This window comes from Leopardus geoffroyi, chromosome D1 (assembly GCF_018350155.1).
Source record: "Leopardus geoffroyi isolate Oge1 chromosome D1, O.geoffroyi_Oge1_pat1.0, whole genome shotgun sequence".
NCBI lineage: Eukaryota > Metazoa > Chordata > Mammalia > Carnivora > Felidae > Leopardus > Leopardus geoffroyi.
Window position 1 is genome coordinate 66286545 of NC_059329.1, and position 15110 is coordinate 66301654.

The 15110-nt window shown below is 36.8% G+C and overlaps 1 protein-coding gene across 1 annotated transcript in view; it reads left to right on the forward strand.

Annotated features, from left to right (window-relative positions):
* Positions 1–6948: 6948 nt before the first annotated feature.
* Positions 6949–15110, forward strand: part of IPO7 (importin 7) — a 47630-nt gene continuing 39468 nt past the window's right edge. The window contains exon 1 of the mRNA XM_045484452.1: positions 6949–7214. Coding sequence (XP_045340408.1) covers positions 7131–7214 — 84 coding nt within the window. The 5' untranslated portion in view covers positions 6949–7130. The remainder of the gene's footprint in view (positions 7215–15110) is intronic.

Genomic DNA, 15110 nt, shown 5'->3' on the forward strand with positions numbered 1-15110 from the left:
TGACTAATATCCCTCATGCAGATAGATGCAAACGTCTTCAAAAAAAGTAGCTAATGGAATCCAGCAATATATAAAGTTTTTTCCAATGTTAACACATTATGACCAAGTGAGGTTTAACCCAGGAATGTAGCATGTGAAAATCAATCAGTATAATTCACCACATTAAAAGAATAAAGAAAATCCATATGATGGTATCAATAGCTCTAGAAAAATATTTGACAGAATTCAACATCCTGTCCATATTAAAGACTCTAAGAAAACTGGAAATTAAAGGGAATCTTTTCAATGTGACAGAATCTGTGGAAACCTTATGGCTAAAGAATGGGAAGAAAGTAAAACCATTTTTATTTTTATTTTTTTTAATTTTTTTAAATATTTTATTTATTTTTGAGACAGAGAGAGACAGAGCATGAGCAGGGGAGGGGCAGAGAGAGAGGGAGACACAGAATCTGAAGCAGGCTCCAGGCTCCGAGCTGTCAGCACAGAGCCTGACGGGGGGCTTGAACTCACAAACCGTGAGATCATGACCTGAGCCGAAGTTGGACACTTAACCGACTGAGCCACCCAGGTGCCCCTAAAACCATTTTTATATGCAGGATACCTTATTATATGCACAATTCTAAGGAATTTAGAAAAGAAACTATTAAAATCAATAAGTTAGCTTAGCAGGGCTATAGGATACAATGTCAAATATGAAAATCAATTGTATTTCTAGACATAAGCAAAAACAGTTGGAAATGATATTTTAAAATATCATTGACTATAACATGAAATATTTAGGGATACAGTTAAGAAAATATGTGTGAAATCTGTGTACTGAAAACTAAAAATATAGCTGAGAGATAATTTTTAAATATTCAAATAAGTGGAGATATATACTGTGTTCAAGGATCAAAACATTCAATATTGTTAAGATGTTAATTTTACCCAAGTTGATGTGTAGTTTTGTTTTTTTTTTTTTTTTTAAGTAGGTCTATGCCCAACGTGGGGCATGAACTCACGACCTTGGGATTGAAAGTTGCATGCTCCACTGACCGAGCCAACCAGACACCCCTGTAGATTTTGTTTTAAGATTTTTTAAAAATAATCTACACACTTAACATGGGGCTCTAACCCACAGTCCCAAGATCAAGAGTCACGTGCTCCACTGACTGAGCCAGCCAGGCACCCCTGATGTGGAGATTAAATACAGTATCTATCAAAATCTCAACAGACTTTTTAAAATTGAAAATTAGCAAGCTGAATTTGCCAAATGTATTTTGAAATGCAAATAACCCAGAATAGTCTAACCAATTCTGAAAAAGAGTAACAAAGTTAGAAGATTTACACTGCTTGACTTTAAGACTTATTAGAAAGCTACATTAATCAAGACATTGTGATACGGGCATAAAGATAGATAAATAGATCAATGGAACAGAGCAGAGAATTCAAACATAGATCTACACATATTTGGTCAATTGATTTTCAAAAAAGGGCCAAGGTAATTCAGTGGTCAAGTATAAACTTTTTAACAAATTGTGCTATACTAACTAACTGGATATCCACGTACAGAAACAAATAACTTCAACCCTTACTTTACACGACACACACAGACACACACAGACACCTCAAACTGAACCACAGTTCAAAACATTAATGCTAAAACTACAAGATTTCTAGAAGAAAACATAGGAGAACATCTTAACAATCTTGAGGTGGGAAAGATTTCTTATATAGAATACAAAAGGCACAATTATAGAAGAATCAATATATAAATTGGACTTTATCAAAACAGGAAACTGCTTTTTGAAAGATAAGTTAAAAAAATGAAAAGACACAGACTAAAAGAAAATATTCACAATATAGAAATCTGACGAAATTGTACCCAGAGTATCTTAGAACTCAATAGCAGTAAGACAACAACTCAATTTAAAAAATGGGCAAATCAGACACTTCAAAAGATGATGCAAATGGTTAATAGCACATGAAGAGATACTCAATGTTGTTAGTCATCAGAGAAATGCATATAGTGCATTGTGACATACAAAATGACATAACCACTACACATTCACTCTACTATATACACTTAAAAAGACTGAGAATTCAGGGGCACCTGGGTGGCTCAGTTGGGTAAGCCATCCAACTCTTGATTTTGGCTCAGGTCATGATCTCACAGTTCATGGGCTCGAGCCCCACATCGGGCTCTGTGCTGACAGCGCGGAGCCTGCTTGGGATTCTTTCTCTCCCTCTCTCTCACTGCCCCTCCCCCACTTGTGTTCCCTCTCTCAAAATAAATAAATAAACACTAAAATATATATATAAAAAAAGACTGAGAATTCAAACTGTTGGTGGAGATATGGAACAATGGAATGTTCATAAATTGCTTGTGGGAATGTAAAGTTGTACAACCAATTTGAGAAATGATTTGGCAGTTTCTTATAAAGTTACATATACACTTAGAATACAAATCATCCATTCCAGGGATGCCTAGCTGTCAGTTGGTAAAGCATGTGACTCTTGATCTCAGGGTTGTAAGTTCGAGCCCTATGTTGGGTATAGAGATTACTTAAAAAAAAAAAAAATCTTTAAAACAAATCAGCCATTCCACTCTTTCCTATTTACCAGAAGAATGAAAACATATATCCACACTCAGACTTGTACACAAATGTATGTATCAGCTTAATTCACAACAGCAAAAAACTATAAATGACCCAAATGTCCACCAATAGATATATGGATAATTGTTGTATATGCAGGCAACAGACTGCCATTTAGCAACATGGAGGGAACTACTGATAACCTCAACATTATGTAAATAATCTTAGAAACACTATAGTGGGTGAAAAAAGCCAGACACAAAAACTACTTACTGAATGATTCCATGTATATAAAATTGTAGGAAAGGCAAATCTAATTGATAGTGATAGAAAGCACATCAGTGGGTGTATATGGCACAGAGCTGAACATTTAAGGATTAACTGGGAAGCACTGATGGAGATAATCTATATGTAGACTGTGGTACTGTGAAATAAGTGTATAACTGTATGAAAACTCATTGAATTTTATGTAAATTATACCTTGATGAAGTTGATCTTTAAAAATTTTTATATGGTTTAGGGCACAAACTTCAATTTCGTGTAGGTCAGTGCACTTAAAAGAAATACAATAAAGAAATGGTCTTCATGTGACAATTTCAGTACAACATGGTCTTTACCTTGTCTTGCACATACTAACCTTTAGACACATACATACCAAGTTGCTGAACATTCAGCATTATAGCTGCTATGAAGGATGCTCTGCAGAAAGTCCTCATTCCTTCGCTTTCTTTAACTCTCCTTCCTTACCCTCTTACTTCACTTTCTCCTCAGCCCTTTCCTTAATGCCAATAACAATTCACTTTTGTTCTGAGCTTTATAATTACAAAATACTTCCCAGACTCATTTGATTCTCAGAATAATTTTGGGAGCCCAGGCAAGATTATTTATTCATTTCACAGGTGGAAACAAAAAATGAGGACCAGTGAGATAAACGTTTTACCCAAGGCAGCACAGTGCCTCAGAACATAATCACTCTTTTTTTAGCTTCTAGGTCTTTTTTTAGCCCCCTACATTTTTTTTTCCCATTGTGGTCCCAGGAGTGAGAAGACACCTGGGAAAGGATAAGTCACAGAAAAGCTTATTTTACTTACTTATTTTTAAAGTAAACTCTACCCCCAATACGGGGCTTGAACTCACAACTCCAAGATCAAGAGTCACATGCTCTACCACTGAGCCAGCCAACCACCCTAAACCCCTACATTTTGAATTGTTTAGAACAAAAATCTTACCAAGGTGTAAAAATGAATTCCACTCAGTTATAAGTATAATGATTACTATTAGTGAAAAAACAAAATTTCATGAAAAATTTTGTCTAAAATATTTTTGATATCTGAAATGGGGCTAACATAGGATTATAGGATGTGGAGTTTCAGTAATTATGGGATGTCTTGACAAAATCCAGTCACCTCAGACAGATCAGTCTAGGCCTTAAGATAACTTTGGGTGCTCGGTATTTATCATCAAAACCTTATTACAGGTGTTCACCCATGAAAGCCTCTAATGGAGGCTTGTACAGGGAAAATTCATTCTTTTATTTCCTTATGTTACAGCTGTATGGTCATTTCCTGAAACTTCTTTTTCTTTCATACCTGCAGGAAGACATGGGTTGTTTTGTTTTGTTTTTCTGTTTGAACAACAGAACCATCGTTTATAAGCTCAGATAACCAAATCACCTCTTATATTGTTCCTTACCTCTATTTTTGTCCAATTCCATTCCAGTTCAAAACCAGCTCAGAACTTTGCATTTTCTACTTTTCTGATTTCCTTAGACTAATCTTGCCCAAGAAGGCACACATATCTATATTGGCTATAGTGGCTCTGGGAATTGGGATTGAGCAGTGAGGTAAGGTTATCTATTTATGCTTATACTGGCCTAACATAGCACTTTTTCTTTAATCTTCACACATTTATTTATTGAGCACATGCTCACTTCTGCATTTGTCATGGGGAGATAGACATGGTCCCTGCCCTGGAGGACCTCACATCTAAATTTCCAGTCTTATTGAGTCACATTCTTTGTGTCAACAGCTGGACAAAAACAAACAAACAAACAAACAAACAAACAAACAAACAAACCTACAATAAGTTGGGTGTGCTAATCACGCTGCCAGCTAAGCTTCTGAAGTGTCCTGGAACAAAGCTCCTTGTGTGAATAAAGGAACTCTGGTTCCCCAGATGGTATCTAGTACCCTATGAGCTCTATTCTCTCTGAAGCATGAGACACTGCCTAGCGCTCACTTGGGCAGCACATATACTGTGAATTGGAACGAGACACAGGCCCCACTCCAGCTTTGGATCTGCAAACCTTGCTGGCTCCCAATTCCCAGTACGATAGCTTAGAAACCATATTTTTCATCACCACTTCTCCCTTTCAGTTTCAGGGAAAGGAATTGATATTTTTGGAGCACTTTTTATGTGTCAGGTCTTTTACATGCATTGTGCTATGCTGTAGTTGTCACAATTTCATGATGGATAAGTCAATTCTGGAATCTAAGATAGATATGTAGTAGTGCAAAAGACTGGCTTTGGAATCATGAAAATTGAGGTTTAGATTCTGGCTGAGCCACCACAAGTCATTACTAGTTCATCTATTCTTTTTCATTTATTAACTAAAACATTTATTGAACTCTTAATAGACATTCAAGCTTCATGGTAGGAGGTAAAGATACAAAAGTGAATAAAATATAATACTTATCTTCAAGGCCCTCACTATCGAGGGATGGGTAGGGAGAGGAAACCTTTCCTTTTTTTCTTTTTCGGTTTATTTTTATTTTTAAGTAATGTTAAGATGTAGACCCAATGTGGGGCTTGAACACACGACCCCAAGATCAAGAGTCACATGCTCTTCCAACTGAGCCATCCAGATGCCCCAGGGAAAAGAAATTCTCAAACAGGTTGTATCAGTACACTGATGGAGCTAACAACAGGTTATATTATGGAAATTTTATGACCTTTCACAATTTAAGTAGCTTATGTGAGCCTTGATTCTTCATTTGTAAATTAGGGATAATTATGTAAACCACACTTCCAGGCACAGTGGTTGGCATATAAGGGATATTAATATTGCAAAGTCCACTATTCCCGGGAAAGACTTTTGTGCCCCCTTTTCTCCTTTTTTGCAAACTGAAAACAATAAGTGATTTTTTAACAAGTTGCATTTAAAATTTATGATTCATTTTAAGGATATATGTTTACATAACTTTATTATAATCAAGACAGTTATGAAAGGAAATTACTCAAAATATCATCATCCTAGAAAATAAATTAACTTCATTTGCCAGCTTTATTTCCCAAGTCTTTGTCCATGTTACAAAGCCATATCCTCACATAACTGTTTCTGTGTTGTTACAAGGTATATTATGTATATATATATATACATATATTTTTTTAATTTTTGTTTTCAACGTTTATTTATTTTTGAGAAAGAGAGAGACAGACTGTGAGCAGGAGAGGGACAGAGAGAGAGAGAGTCGGAGACGCAGAACCCGAAGCAGGCTCCAGACTCTGAGCTGTCAGCACAGACCCTGATGCAGGAATCCACCAACTGTAAGCCAAAGTGGAACGCTTAACCAACTGAGCCACCCAGGCGCCCCAAAGTATATGATATTTGTAATTTTTAATGCCTGTGAAATATTTAACTGACTGAATTCTTTTAATTTGCTTAACAATTCCTATATCACTCGAAATTTCTCTTGAAAGGCAGAGTGATTCAGTAAAAAGAATGAAATCTTTTAAAACAGAAACATCCTAGGTTTGAAATCCTGGGTGAACTTCTTACTACCTAAGTGACCTTGGGCATGTTATTTAACTTTTCTGAAACTGTTGCTTTAACTGTTTTGAACAAGGTAGTGTTCCAATAGGGATTATGGTCTTATTCTGCATTTACAGTTGATTTATAGAAAGTTCCTGCCAAAATTTGGATACTCAATAAAAACCATATTTTTAATATTTGGTAATGATAAATATGTAATGTTATAATATCTTTTACACATAAATCAGATTTAATCTTTTGTGTTATTTCCTTAAGATAAAGTCTCATTAATGGGAATAGTTGGGGCAAAGATTATGAATACTTTTATGGCATCTGGAAACACATCTCAAACTGCTTTTCAAAAGATTACCTTCAATTACAAAACTACTAGCAATGGATTGCATCATACATTGCATTAGATTCACCTCACAATCACCAGAGGTATATTATTACGGGAAATCCTTGGGTTTGTTTTAATTTTTTGTACGGTGGAGTTTGAACATTTTCCCTTTTTGAAAAGCAAGAGTTGCCTGTAGGAGCAACAGTTCAGGGCCACGTGGGATGTGGAAAGCTCACGCCGACTACGTCTCCCAAGGTGCCCCGCGGGCGCGCCGACAGGAAGTGGCTGGAGCATCTCCCGCCTCCACGCCGAGGCGAAGAGGTTCTATCCGGGGCCTTGGCGCTTCTCTTTCCTTTCGCGCCGGTTGCCGCTGCGGAGCGCGGCAGGTCCATGTGCGCAGTGAGCGGCGCTATTCCTGGCCCAGTAGCACCCGAGCTCCGGGTTTGACCGAGTCCGCGCTGCGATGGACCCCAACACCATTATCGAGGCCCTGCGGGGCACCATGGACCCAGCCCTGCGTGAGGCCGCGGAGCGCCAGCTCAATGAAGTAAGGACGCCGGTTGGGCGGTGGACTGTGGCAGGCCGAGCCCTCCGGGCCTGGCCAGAAGCGCGGACGGCGTCGCTGAGGGGCCCAACTGGAGGGGTGGGGCGGGAACCTAACTGCGAGTGCCGCGCCGGGGCGCCTCAGACTGCTGCGGTGGTGGCGGCGGCTAAGGCAGCCTTTGCGTCGGATCCTGAGCTGGGCCTCTGGCTGCGGTCAAGGCATGAGGAGCCGGCTGAGGCGAGGCGGGCGTGACGGGCTGGACACATGGCTGGCTCGGGTGGCCGGCCGCCCTCTGGCTCATACCCAGCTCGTTCCTCGCGCCCAGGAGGGGGCGAAACTCGCTGAAAGGTTTTTCAGACGTTTCCGGGAGCAGTCTCGCTGGCGTCGGGTTTGGAGGGGCTCCTGGGAATGCAGAAGCTGGTCCTTTGGGGGCTGCGCCTGTCATCCTGTCACTTAAGTGGGCTGATCGGTGATCGGCACAACTTTCTTCTCTGCGACTGAGCTGTTAGGGAAAGCTTTCAGAGGCAAGCCCCCGCCTCTTTGGCAGGGCGAGGGTAGTGCTGGATACCAGTCTGATTCACTGCTCTTTTACTCTAATAATGCCTCAGTCGGGGAGGCAGGACAATGTAGTAGAAAGTCAGGTGAAGTGCACCCTTCTAGGTAGAGCTGAACCACTAATTTTCTTGACTGACCTTGGGCAAGTCGCTTAACCTTTTAATGCTGAGTATCTCCCATTCATAACATCAGGCCACAGGGTTGCTGTGACGGTCAAGTGAGACAATGTAAGGCCGAGTGCCTTGAAATGTGCCAAGCTCCATATCAACTCGCTCATGACTGGTTCCTTTTTTCCTCCTTATTTTCGAGGGACCACCCTTTGGAAAACAGCTTTAATATGTGGGCATACTATTGTACTACCTTAAGTTTCATTATTTCTAAATCAATGCAAGTTTTTATATTTTAGTGAGTATTTTAAAGCCTTCTTAAAAGGACCCCTGTAATTCCTATGCCAGTTAATAATTGTCTTTTGGTATACTACTGAGTGCAAGCTTTAGTGAAGTTCAGTGTACATTTATTTTTAAACGGAAAAAGAAGTCCCTTTGTAAAGTAGAAATTCAGTTATTTTATGCTCCTCTTAACTGGTAAGTAACTCATTTAAAAACATTACTTATTATTGACTTTGCAGAAGCCACAGGAGTATTCCTAACAGGACATCATCAGTGTACAATGCTATGTCAGAGATCTCTGCCCTCAAGGAACTTGTGTTTTAAGAAGACCACCCACAGAGTTTAGACAAATTAAGTGTAAAATTATTTCAAAATAAAAAAGTTAAATTTTTTTTTAATGTTTATTTATTTTGAGAGAGAGAGAGAGAGAGAGAGAGCATGTGAGCAGGGGAAGGGCAGAGAAAGAGGGAGCCAGCACAGAGGAAGCCACACATATGGTGAGATCATGACCTGAGCGGAAATCAATAGTTGGTTGCTTAACTGACTGAGCCACCCAGGCACCCCTAAAAAAATTAAATCTTACGTATATAAATGAGACCATCATTAGATCATATCAAGAGTGATGCTCAAGTTTTTTTTTTTTTTTTAAAGATGTTTTTAAGTATTCTCTCCACTCAAGGTGGTCCTTCAACCCACAACCCTGAGATCAAGAGTCCCGTACTTCACACACTGAGCCAGTCATGCCCCAGTGCTCAAATTTTTAGGCTCAAAGTCACCTTGGGAGGAGCTTAGATTTCTTTTGGATATAAAATAATGCACTGAAACAAATTCCCATATTGAACCATTATGAAACTATGGAGGTAGTTATGGATCACTTTTTATTTTGATTTTTGTGATAGACACAGGTTAAGATTAACATTTTGTTTATGAAGTATTAATACATGTGTAAGTTTAGGCACTCTAAAAGTTCAGTCACAGTGATTTCTACTGTGACTTTATTATCCTGCTAAAACATGCTGTGTGTAATTATTAATTTTAAAAATTACTATTTGAAAAAAAAAGTTGATTCCCTAATAGAAAAATTTGAAATTCATTCATTCTTCAAGCAGTTATTAAATGTCTGGTTATATATGCTGACATTTTGTAATTGAGACCTAGGATAAATATTTCACAATCTGATTTTGGAAGATGAATAATCAAAATAGTATTCATAGCATTTTTTACTTAACTGTTAAGCTTCTGTTAGAGTTTTGGAATACTTTGGAGTAGTGAACACTGCTTTTCTGTGAAAGAAAATTTGGTGTCTAGCCTGTATTTCTGTAATTGTTAGCTGTTTACATTTTGCAAATTTCTTTCAGTTATCACACCTCGATTTTTTAGTAAGTTTCCTAAGGTAACTTTTCTTTTAATTAGAATATTCTCATCTCTAGTCTTCATTCCACTTTAATGAAGTGTTCCCATTTGAATACTTTCTTGCTTTGACTTTTTTTGTGGCAGAACCTTAATTTAGGAAATAGATTCCAGATAAGTCTTGAAGAAGCTTGACTGTAGCAAGAATGAGGAAGTAACATTTTATTTCCATCAGGCTCTTCTTGATTTTGGATAAGACAGGATGAAGCAATCATTCCATACTGGTTTTTGTTTTTTTTTTCAGCAAGTTATATTTTGGTTCATTTTCATTAAAAGAGAAAGATTGACATTTGAGTGAATCTTTTCAGCTAAGTGAAGTAATCACGAACTGTAAAAATTGTAAATGTTATCAAAGTATTAATAGTGCAGATAAAACAAAAACAAAGTGCTCTTGCCTCGCAGTGATTACACTTAACTGTTTCATCTGTGTGGAACCTCTTTTACTCAGTTATCTCTCATACTTGTTTTCTTACTTCCCTCTATCATTGTTCAACTGTCTGCATATCACTAAGGAGTTCCCCTGGCTATGACACCCCAGACACACTATACCTCCCTTAGTTTATTTTTCTCTGTAACACTGGTTTGTCATACATATATTACTTATTCTCGCCAGTATAATTTTCAGGTTTCATGAGGTGAGGAATTTTTGTCTTTTGTCACTGCAATTCTTTGATTTGTTAGTGTTAGGCTTTACTGACTTTATTATGACAGATAACAAACAGTAAGACTTTAGCTGTTATACCATCTCTCATTAGAGAATTTTTTAGAGTATTTATATGTTTTTTATATTTCATATAGATAAAATTAAGAAATTTCCATGAGACTGCTGGAGACCACAGTAAGGAGACTTTTTTGGCAGATATTTTCAAGACACATTTTAGTATTCACCACTGATTTACACTGTAGCATGGCACGAATTTTGATCCTTTTTTTTTTTTTCATTGCTGTTATAATTTTGGACTACATTATCATGTCTCAATTTGAAATTTCTTCATGTAACAAACTTTGCCTCAAATACTGGAGAAAACCATTAAAAAGTACAAGCATTCTTGGAAATATAATTGAAAACCTCCTTAGTTATTTGATTTTTTTTTTTTTTTAAACGCTGAAGCATTCTGCACTAATTGGAGGATCTTAGGAAAGTTATTTAACTTCTAAGCATCATTTTCCTTATGTACAAAATAAAAGTAGTAATAGTGTGTATATCATTGTGTCATGTGAGTTGATGCATGTAAAAAATTCAGCAAAGTGGTTGGAACCTGCTAAGTTCTCTCCAGGTTATTTGAACCACTGCATCAGTGCCAATTGATTAACCACTCTACCATACTATACATTTTATTTCTTGTCTCAGTCTAACTATAGTAGTTTCATATTTTAGTGGAAAATGGAGAAAGAATACAAGTATGTATTTGGACACTGAGATTGTTAGTAGATAGCATTATTGTATCATGAAAATTGGCACAATTATAAGCACAGTGCCTGACACTCAGTGGACTCTCAGTAAATATTTTGTTGTATGCATGGAGAAATAAGAACTTGAATAATAGCCAGAAATGTCTTTTAATCTTTAAAGTAGATTTGTGTACAGGAAACTCATTTGACATGTAAATTATATACTTTGAGATTGACTTCTATAGATCTAGAAGTATAGTTCTAAAAAATTTTAGGAAATTAAAATATATGACATTTGGTATTTATTCATTCAACATTAATTATTTGTTATGTTTCCAGAGACTCCTACTTCCTACTCTTGCTCTCACTCAGAAAAACTTGTTTCTTCCTTTATAAGATAAAGTTAAGACATTTGTGAAGGTTTTTGGCAGATTATTATAATAGACAACAGTCTCTGCCGTTCTTCCTGCTTTAGCTGCCAGTGTTCTTCATTGGAAACCTTTCCATACAAACCTTTGCTCATGCTACTCATTCCTCCTATTAAGCTCTTATAACCTAAAAATGAAAGTTTTCCTGTTCACAGATCTCATCAATACCATCTTAAATGCCATCTTTTCCTACTCTGACCTTCTGTGTACTTTGTAAACTCAAAACTCACCTTTTTAATACCTAGTTGTATATATTCTTAAATTTTAACTTTTAATTTTATTTGAACTAGATGGTTGCTGTCTTTTCTACTCTAAAAGTGCATTGACTTTGAACTTAATCTCCAATGAGAATAAAATCTGTAGATGAAGATTTTTTTTTTTTTAAATCTTCGGAGTATTAGCTGAGCATAGACGTTCAACAAATAATTGTTTCTGTTACTTTTAAAATATTTGGAAGAGGGCCACCTGAATGGCTTAGTCGGTTAAGCATCCGATTTTTCGTTTCAGGTCAGGTTATGATCGCATGGTTGTGGGATCCAGCCTTCCTTGGGCTCTGCACTGACAGGGTGGAGCCTGCTCAGGAATCTCTGTCTCTACCCCTCTCCTGCTGTCTGTCCGTCTGTCACGTGTGCGCGTGCTCTCTCTCTCTCTCTCTCTCTCTTTCTCTCTCTCAAAATAAATAAACTGTAAAAATATTTGAGGGGCGCCTGGGTGGCTCAATTGGTTGTGTTAGACTTTGGCTCAGGTTATGAGTTCCAGCCCCACATTGGGGCTCTGTGTTGCCAGTGCTGAGCCTGTTTCGGATTCTCTCTCTCCTGCTCTCTGGCCTCCCCCTCATGCTTTCTCTCAAAATAAATAAACTTAAAAAAAATTTGAATGACTATCATGTGGCAAATCCTATCTTTAATGCTGGAGATCTGATACCATACATAAGACAAAGTCCTCACTCTCATGAAGTTTACATTTGAACTTAAGTTTTAAATATAATGTCAGGAAAATTTTTTTGAAACGTTTGTTTAGGATGACAGCTTCCAGTCTGGTGTATTTAATAGCAAATGTCTTTGTGGTAGGTACTGAGTTAAGTAGATGGAAAGATTCTCGATTCCTATCTTTCTGGAGTTTCATAGTCAACACGGCCCTCATAACACATGTGGTTGGACTTACAGTAGAGCTATGTGTAAGTTTTGGATAAAGATACTTTTAAATCTGACTTTGGTTAAGGCAGATAGAATCTAAGTATCAGTATCCCTTCCCCTCTTACACTTGCAGCAAGAAAAACTGCCATAAGTAGAATTAGAAAGCTTACCTAGGAGCATTTTAAACCTTCAATTCCTAAGCTTAATGTGCTATAAAATGGTCATGTGATAGACATGCTGTTTCTCACATTCGTTATGTGAAAAAGTAAGTGGACTTAGCTTTGATATGTTTCTTGATATTTTGTGTTTATCTTTTAAATACATAAACTACCTGAGTCACTTCTAGGGTTTTCACAGATGATTACAATTACTAGTGTAAGTGATAAATTTTTATTTATAAATGGTGAATTTGATTGTTTAATTAAAGGACTTTTGAAATGTTCAATTAATGAAAATCTTAGATCTGGAAAAGTGCAAAATGATGGCATGTTTATAGGACAATTTGGCATGTCTAGAAATTCAGCAAAATACTTATGAGAATAAAATATGTGTTTTTGGAAGACAGAGTTGTCTGTACTCTGAGCAGGTAAAATTCCTTAATTAGGAATATCTCTAAGTAGATACTCTTCTGAATTTGGGAGAGGGAAAGTCTCTGGATACTTTGGCTGTTAGATAGGAAGTTATTCAGTGACACAGCATGTTAAAGATCTGAAAGAAAGATATTGCCATATTAACATTTATAAGAAAAATTTCTTTTTCAGATAGAGTAGATTCATATATTATTTTACTTATTGTTTGCTTCTATCAGTGGCACATTAATAATATTTGATTTAAAGTGGGGTTTTTTTTCTTTTGGTTATAAGTCCTTTATAATTAAGTTTTTTAAAACTCCTTAGTGGGAAAGCATTTATGTATTACCGCTATTTAATGAAAGGCTGGAAGACTTAGTGAAGAGCCTCAGACTGGTCCTGATTCTATCACTATGATGATGTAACCTCACTATGCCTAATATATCAGGTAGATAAAATCGGGATATTTGTCAAATTCTCTAGTAAAACAGAAAAGTTAGAAATCCCTTTGCTCTTGAAATTATCTGGCTGTATTCATTTATGTATTCTGATGTCACAGTGCCCTTATGCCCATCTTTTTCCTTATAAATAGTGTTAAGTACAGTAGCTAATTGAAGGTCTTTCAGATTGCATTCCACTGGAGAGAAATAATAAAAAGTTACCTCTTAAAGAGTTAGCTTTAAAAGATATTGACATTAGGTAATTACATTGGAAAATGTAGGTCTAGAGGGGAAACTGATATTGGAGAAAACATGGCTTAAATTTTAAGTTGGGTTTGAGGAGCTGGTAAATATCAGAGGGAAAATGTGTAGCAGGCAATAGGGAATGTGGAATTGAAGGTTAGGAGAGAAAGCAACAATGGAAAGGAGACTTTTCTTGGTGAATTGAGAGGGAGGGAGTGTCATCTGGAGGTGTAGGGTGGACTGGAGGGCTTCACTTTTGGTCATTCCTATTTTTGGAACTTTGAGAAACAGAAAAAAGGAGACTGGAGAATTGTATATAAAAGGAGGAAGCCAAGAAAAGGAGTTTTAAGTAAGAAGGTTGGTTGTGGGTAATTTCGTTTCCTTTTTACTTCAGTGATTAGTTTTTCTACGAGTCAACACGAATTACTTATGTATTAAGTAAAAAGCTATTAGAAAAAGAAAGGGTTGTTATTTTTAAATGAGGGAGGTTAAAGCAAAATTTAGACTTTTTTTGATGGAAAAAGCTTTTAAAATATTGGTAACCTTACAGAAAACAATTTTCTGAATACAGAGTTAGTGAGTAGAAAGCTAGTAAGGGGGTGGGGATAAGATTGTAGGTTAAAGGGTCTGGCGAAATTTGTTTATGTGGGTATGTGTAATCATTTTTTCCTTTTGTAAAGTTAAACTTACTTGGGGAGGTGGGGGAAGCTGCCCCTAGAGTAGAAGTTTTTCAGGCCTATTATTACCTGTTATAATAATAGCTTTCCACCTGTCATGTTTTATATTCATTTATCCTAGAATTAAATCCTTGATACTGCTTCAAGACCTTATTATCTTCCTTATCAGGTTGTATAAAAATTTCAAAAAAAGTTCACACTTAACTAGATCTTGATGTCACAATTTATTCATTTTCATCTTTCATTATTGTCTTTCATTCTCCTAATAATCTCTTGAACATAACCCATACTTCTTTTCTTTTTAAAAATCCCACCCCCCCCATCTCATCTCTATGGGTTTAAGTCCTTTTGGACCTAACTCAAAATTTTACGTCGAAATAGAATTAATACCCCAACCTACCTTATAGTGATCTTTTATCTCTGTAGTGTCTGACACATCGTAAGTACCAATAGGTGGAGTGGAGTTAAAGGAAATGGAATTCAGGTTGTGGCTTTTGAAAAATTTTGATGAAATGGGTTTAAGGGTGAATGTTGAATTGTCTGGGTTGATGACAATGAGAAGGTAAGAAGTTGTCTTGAAAGGTAATTTTGTGTTGTGGTTAGCAGCTTTTAAACTTTAGTATTAGCCATTGTAGCTCTACCTAATGATGTATGATGACC